The sequence below is a fragment of the Thamnophis elegans genome, chromosome 4, assembly GCF_009769535.1.
Source record: "Thamnophis elegans isolate rThaEle1 chromosome 4, rThaEle1.pri, whole genome shotgun sequence".
Classification (NCBI taxonomy): Eukaryota; Metazoa; Chordata; class Lepidosauria; order Squamata; family Colubridae; genus Thamnophis; species Thamnophis elegans.
The window spans coordinates 86,653,401-86,660,965 of record NC_045544.1 but is presented as its reverse complement, the minus strand read 5'-3'; the positions used below and the strand labels follow the sequence as shown (position 1 = coordinate 86,660,965).

Genomic DNA, 7,565 nt, shown 5'->3' with positions numbered 1-7,565 from the left:
TATAGAAATAAAATTAGAAATGAATTCAATTTTAATCACAGTTTCAAAACATAGATTTCATAATACATATTATTCATTAAATCAAAGCTGCTAATGTGGCTATGCTTGCTATACAATATTTCTATGCATAATTGTTTATTTTATGATTATTTAAAATTATACACTAAAGCCTGGCATAATTCCTCATATTTTTAGAAGGTCATGGAATCAGCTTTTTCTCAGAAACTTCTTGGTGGAATGATAAGTTGGTCCAGTTTCCAAATGATTGCCAAAAATAATGCTTTAGATCAATGCACTACACAGCCACTAAGGAAGAGAGAGAGAATATAAGAATTAGGATAATACGCAGCTACTTATTTAAAGTTTCACAGAATTTACTATTGCAATATTTCCTCACTTGCTGGTAGAGACCTTTCGAACGTCCAACCAAATTTATGATCATTTAAAAGTGCTGGGCAACCCGTAGTCCTTTTACAGTCTCCAGGTTTCCTTTTGATTGCAGTGCCAACATTTAGTAATGCTATTATTAAGTCTTTTTTATGAACTGTGCAGTCTTTTTTTTTTCTGGTCATCAACTGTTAATTGTAATTAATTGTAATTTAATAAATTTATATGCTGCCCAATCCCGTAGGACTCCGGGCGGCTTACAAAAACAAGACTAAAAGATAAAAAGTTAAAAATAGGGAAAGAGAAAACAAGTTTATAAGCAACGCACCATATACTCAATCTAGGTAGGCCTGGACCTCGTTCATGAAGTCAACTGTTGCAATACCTCGTTGGTAAACACACCTCTTTCTGTATTTTTCATTACTGTTTTCTTAATTCTGTCAGAGTATGGCCCTTTCCAGTGCTATTTGCAATAAGCTCTCCCCATTTACAGCTATCCACCCTATCAGGTCTGGCAAAGAAGGCATACTGTGGATTCTGCTTACTAGGGAATTAGAGCTGTCTGCTAGGGCAGGAGTCCCTCTGCCCTAGGAAACACCTCTGGACCGCAGCCCATTAGTGGGCTGTGAGGTGTTTGCAAGCGGGCCACAAAAATGGCAGGTGGGTATGTATGTCAGCGTTCCAAGTAATGCACCCATAGAAGGCAGAACTCCAAGACAGGTAAATTCCTTAAAGAACAATTTATTGGATACATCATATTGGCACAACTGGTGAAAACCGATTCTGAAAGTTCCAGCAGTTTTCACGAGATTAAAAAGTAAAAATTCCCCCTTCCCCCAAGTCATCAGTCACATTGTCCAATATAGGTGCTGGCTGGATGTTTGGTTATTCAACCCCTCCTCTCTCCAGCCACTTGTTTGAATGTCCTTGGTTCCCACAGGAAAAAAAATGTTTTGACTACAAAACCCCAGCTATCTATCTCCCCCTCCCTGTCCCTTCTTCTTCCTTGTGGCAACCCTGAAGCCTCAAAGATGGGATCAGCCAGGTTCGCTTCAGGATTGACAGTATGTGCATGAGTATCCCCACACACGAGCAACAGGAGAGCACATGCATGCACATCCATTTGTGTGAACGGCGGGCTGGTAAACATTGTAATTGGAATAACTTTGCAGTGACGGTGATTTGATATTAATATCATATTATCACTCTAAAGTTTTAGCCATGCAAATAGTTTACTACAGCAAACTTACCTCTGTCAAAGAAAGCTGAACTGTTCCATCTTTATCCTTATCTAGTATCTGAAACATTTCTGAGTAGCGAAACAAGAGCAGATGTTAGATTTAATGTGTGATAAGCCAAAAGTGCATGATAAGCCAAAAATGAATAACAAATGATGAATTGAGGTACTGTAATTAAAACCTGGCCAGAATCTGAAGTTCAATTACTTCTAGATGAGGTTTTATATAACAGTCTAAGGTGACCAGATGTCCTGTTTTTGGCAGGACAGTCACAATTTTTCAAAATTTGTCCCGTGTCCTGCGGCGTGTTCAAAAAGTCCCGATTTTCCAAAAGAAAGAAAAGATGCCGAATCATCAATTTTAAAAAAGGACGCCATTAAAAAAAAGGTTTAATTTCTCTGAAGTGTCATTCCTAATGTGGCCTTTAGAGGGCAGTGGTTTCCCTCCCTCCGCTCAGCTCGCTCGCAGCGCCCGACGAGGGCCAAGGCTCCCTTCCCTCCTGCGCGTGCGCACCCCGACGCGTGACATTTTTGTGACAGCCGTCCGGTGGCCTCAGGCAGAGGGGGTTTTCCGGCGGTGGCAGCACGGCAAGGAGGAGGCTCGGTCCCGAGCCAAGTGGCTCAGCCGTCAGGTTTTTTTTTTTTTTGGCCTGCTTCTCTCGGGTGCCGCTCTCCCTGCAGCCATGCCGTGCAAGCCGCTGTCAGCAACCTGGTCCGGGTGAGCCAAGGGGAGGCAGGTGGGGATCCGGTTGGGAGAGGCTGGTGATGGGGGTGGCTTTTGAAAGGGTTTTTTCCATTCTGTAAACTGTTCAGAGAGGGTTGTAAATAAAAGCACCATGAAGCGTTACCCCTGCCGCCGCTGCCTCCTCCTCCGCCGTGCTTTTGAGGAGCCACGAGGCCGCGGGAGCCAGTAGGAAGACGGCGGAGGGGGCGGGAGCAGGAAAAAAAGGCCCCATGCTCCTCAAAAGCACGGGGGAGGCGGCAACGGCAGGGGTAACGCTTCATGGTTTTACAGCCCTCTTTTTTTTTTTTTTACAGCTCAGGTGCTCCGAGCCCTTCCCCCCTGTCAATGGTGTCCCGCTTTACCCATCTTAAAATCTGGTCACTTTATAATAGAAACTGGAAAGTTTCTTCTACAATGTGCACAAAACTCTCTTCTCCTTATGTAAGTCTTAGAATTAAGACAGCAATGTGAACTTCATTTCACTGTTGTTTTTTTTATCAAAAGCAGTATTACCTAAAACCTCTAAAGATCTTCCTTTCAGTGTAGGGTTAACTGAAAAGTTATGTGTTTAAAGTAAATTGGGTCAGACAGACTAATCAAGAGGACAAGAGTGATTTCATCCAATAACCAAAACTAAAAGACCCTGAGGAAGACCTTGCTCCTAACTTCAAATGTGGAGATCAGGCAGGCCTTGGGCTTTAATCAAGTTGACTCACTGATTTGTTCAAGTGGAAAACTTTTAACTTGGACCCCATAGTGTATATGTGAGAGTCTGTGTATGTATCATATAAATTCTCTGTCATGATTTCCCCTTTTTAAATATCCAAATATCCAAAAGCTTTTCCATATATTATAACAAACTGCTCTTCAATTGCAAATATGTTGGACCTTCAAATCTTTAAATAATAACACTGATCTCAGAATAAAATATTGCAATTAATATCTTAGGCAGCTGCTATTGGCTCATTGGAACTTTGTAAAAGAATAATGTATCTTCAATACGTGCCTACTGTATATCTGCTTTGCCTGATAGAATGTGTTTGGGATCCATTTATCTAATATGTCTAATAAAATAGAAACATTTTACAATAGTTCTCAATCACTGACAGAGGTAGTTACGTTAAAAATATTTTGCCTGTTGGTAAAAAATTCTTGCTGGGAGATGTAAAGTAGTAGCAGATTCCATCCCCCACCCCCTTCTTCTTTTAGGAATACTTACTGAACAAGCATTCTAGACGAATCATACAGGCCACAAAGCCATCAAAGTCAATGGCCAGCTTGCTGCAGGCATAACGAATAATTATACTTTGCTGGATTTTGTTACTGAGATTGAAACCTGTGGAAAAGGAAGGCCCGTAATTAATACATGGGCATGTGATTGTGCTGATCCTCCATAATTTAATTCTGCCAGTTCAATACAGTTTAGAACAATGTTTTTCAAAGTTGACCATTTTAAGATATGTGAACCTCAACTCCCAGATTGCTCACCAGAATTCTAAACAGATATTACTGAGTGGTTATTCTTCCTAATACGTATGTATATTCTTGGCAAAACTATCCCCAATATGAAGCTCTTCTAGTAATTTGGGACTGCCAATTAGCCAGCCGGCCACTAACCATGTTGATTGTTTTTTACAAGTTCTGAGGTGTAATGCACCTAGAGGAAACCAGGTTGAGGAAAATATGTTAATTTTAAAAGTAATCTTACTAGGGTTTGATAAGACTTGAAGGCTTGTGAGCAGAATGTTTACTTAAGTCTGACTTCTATCCCTGACTCCTATTTTTTTCTCCATTGATTTTTGTTGACTGAATGCACCAGGACAGAGGCATGAATAGGGAAACCTAAAAGAATGAATATATTTTATTAAATGTATTTTCATCAGCTGATGGCCACTTCATTAAATGCATGGGATGCTATCAGACTCCTCTAATTTTTGGTTATCAAACTCTTATACAATGTCCAAAAGAATGAAAATATTCTTGGGATAGATATATTGATGAAGATTCTCAGTCATTCAGGTAAAGTTGTCTGAGTGTTGAGTCATGGCAAATGGACTTCTTGTCTTGTCGGTTTGAGATTTTCGCTGCTCATCCAAGCAGAAGTCAGAGCAAGTCAGTTAGGCAGAGACTCGTCGTAATGTACAAACTCCTCCCGTACCAACCGCAGGGGTTTCTACCCCAAAGTGTATGGCAGTATGTCAATGAACTCCCTAACTTTCTCTGACTGATGAAGCTTCTTAGTAGAGCAGTGAAACATCTCACACCTATGAGAAAATAAGCCCAGTTGTCATGACTCAACTTTCAATATTCCTGGGATACTTATTCTTAATTTATTATTTGATTTTCTTGATTGACAAATATCACTTAATTCATTTATTTTAAATATTGAAACAAATTTGGAATAGATTATGTTTAATCTATTCAATTGGCCAGTTTCTTGAATCTAGTCCACACCATGTGTCCACAAAAGCAGATGTTTAGGCATTGGTCTGCACTGGCAGAATATGAAAATTTAGAGGGAGATTATACCTGCTACTAGCAACCTGGGGTTGCATATTTCAAGAATGATTAGGGGGAACTATGTTTAGGGCTCATGGGGCATCAGATTTCCCAGTAATATACTTTCCTCCTGACTCATGAAATGTGGGAAGTACATCAAGGGGGCTATGTAGATAAGTTTTTAGTCTCTCTTGCACACTCAGCATATCATTTCGTACTAAACTTGATCAGGCAAAAATTCAGCTGGGCAACATTGTGAAAATCCCGTATCATTGCAGCATGTTCTATGAGCTAATTATCATGTTAATTCATAGTATGATTTATTATGAAGAAAGAATGCAGAGAGAATCATGACAGCCTGTATTGTCAACCTGAATTTAGGATACTGCAGAGGGAAGCTGATGCTTTGGAGAAAGGATAATTTTGCAAATTGTAATTGTGGGATCCTTTTTTCCACCCCAGTACTACAATAAGGGGAGAAAGCACACCAGTTAGCAATTCCTATCTGCTGCAGATAGAACATTTGGGGATTTAGAGTCCTGGAAGAACAATGCTAGTGAAGATTTTCACAGCATTAATCATCTGGTATGCCTCAATACCTGCAGCTCTCAGTGCACTTCCTATATAAAGTTGAGCATTTAGGAATTCTAATCCCAACCCCTCTGAAGAGTGCTAGGCTGAAAACGTTTGCTCTATAATATAATATTTGCTCTATTATCTCACATCTTTTCTTCTGAACCAGGCATGGACCTTAAACTCCCCTATCAAGCCTTGAAGAGGTCAGCTACTTCACAGGATTTTCCCTATTCTTCTGTTTGAAGGATAAGTACCTAATTAGAGTAGCTTTGATACATCCAGTCCAGTGAAATGGGACCTCTGGTTGCAAGTTGCGAGTCAATTTCATACAAAACACACTTTTTCCAGTGTTTGAAGCTTAATTTAATTGCCAGCTGCAGCTATCGTTTGCTGGTCTAGATGGATAGATGCGTTTACTGAAAGTCAGCATTTTCCCTCTGGAGAATCTCTTTTTTATCCCCCTGAATGGATACTTTTTCCCCTGTACAAAGAGTTCTGAGGCACTTTGAAGATAAAATACCATTAGCTGTTAGGGCCTAGCTGGAATCCAATGCATGAATTATTATTCTTAGTTGGCAGAAATATATACTTCTAATTGATCCAATGATTATGATATATAAAGTTACAATATATTTCCACTCTGTCACTCTGTTCCAAGCATTAATTCAAGGATAAATGGAACAGGGCCATTCAGGCTGGCCCTGCATCCTAATGTGCACTGATTTGCTGCACTGAATATGAATATGAATATGTTCTGTATGGTGGAAGTTTCTTGCCACCATACAGAACAAAGTGCACAAGAAAAATAAGCAGACATCTTGCTGCAGACCCAATCTGTGGTCATTGCTTAGAACATTTGGTGCATACCATACTAGAAGTTTATTCCACTGAAACCCAGGGAATTTTTTTTTCTTCAATGCATGATATACTGGTACATATGAAAATTGGGTGCAATAAAAAGTTTGGTTTGGTTTATTGGATTTATATGCCGCCCTTCTCCCACATATTACAAAAGTTAAAAAAAATAGATAGAGTATCCAAAAAACAAAGCCAATTAAGATTCACAATAACATTTTAAAAAAATCAATTAAAATTAACAATAATCAATCATTTATTTTATTTTGTTCAGGCCAGGCCGGCTTGCTGGAAAAGTCAACTTTTTAGGGCGCGTTGAAAGGACCGGAAGTCAGGGATTATACGAAGCTCTGGAGGCAGCTCATTCCAGAGGGAAGGCGCTCCCACAGAGAAGGCTCTCCCCCTGGGGGTCCTAGCTGACACTTTCTGGCCGATGGCACCCTGAGGACGCCAACTCTGTGGGATCGCACTGGACGGTGGGAGGCTATTGGTGGCAGTAGGTGGTCTCGCAAGTATCCTGGGCCTAAGCCATGGAGTGCTTTGAAGGTCATAATTAGTACCTTGAATCACACCCGGAAGACAACCGGCAACTAATGCAGGCCACCTAAAAGGGACGCAACATGGGAGCACCTAGGTTCTTCCATGATAACCCGTGCAGCCGCATTCTGGACCAGTTGAAGTCTCCGGGTGCTCTTCAAGGCAGTCCCATGTAAAGAGCATTATAGTAGTCCAGTCGTGAAAGGACGAGGGCATAAGTGACTGTACACAGAGCATCCCGATCCAGGAAGTTTAACAAAGTATTTAATTAATTTAATAATTAGGAGCTTTTTTGAAAAAGCTCCTACTGCAATTATTAAACTCGCTTATGGTGAACTTCAGAGTGAGGCTGATGAATGACAATTGCATGTTCTGTACACATAAGGAGACACAGGGGCTTCTGCAGAGGGAGGCAAATGATAAAACTCATGTGGGAAATGATTGGCCACACATTTTGATAACTACATGGAGCTCCTTTCTATAAGAAGGACCCTGTTTTGGAGTTCCATATATGGAGTTCTATGCAAGTGTAGATTGTATCTTCCAAGCTGCCTAAATGCACAGATTAAAAATAGCACATTTGTCAAAGAGGAGAGCAGCTGGAGAACAACAGAAGGTCAGCTTTAGAGGAAAGTCTAGGGAAAATATTCTTGATCCAAGTATGTCCCCTACTGTCCTATGATTACATCAGGACAAAAAACCACTGATAGGCAAAATTAAAGAATCAGGTGCAGAATGAATGAATTACAT

The 7,565-nt window shown here is 40.4% G+C and overlaps 1 protein-coding gene across 1 annotated transcript in view; it reads right to left on the bottom strand.

The window, feature by feature from the left end:
• Positions 1-282: 282 nt before the first annotated feature.
• The window catches only part of LOC116507733 (calpain-8-like), a 43,615-nt gene continuing 36,332 nt past the window's right edge, over positions 283-7,565 (bottom strand). The window contains exons 19-21 of the mRNA XM_032216061.1: positions 3,568-3,684; positions 1,638-1,696; positions 283-306 (exon numbers count right to left, since the gene is read on the bottom strand). Coding sequence (XP_032071952.1) covers positions 283-306; positions 1,638-1,696; positions 3,568-3,684 — 200 coding nt within the window. The remainder of the gene's footprint in view (positions 307-1,637; positions 1,697-3,567; positions 3,685-7,565) is intronic.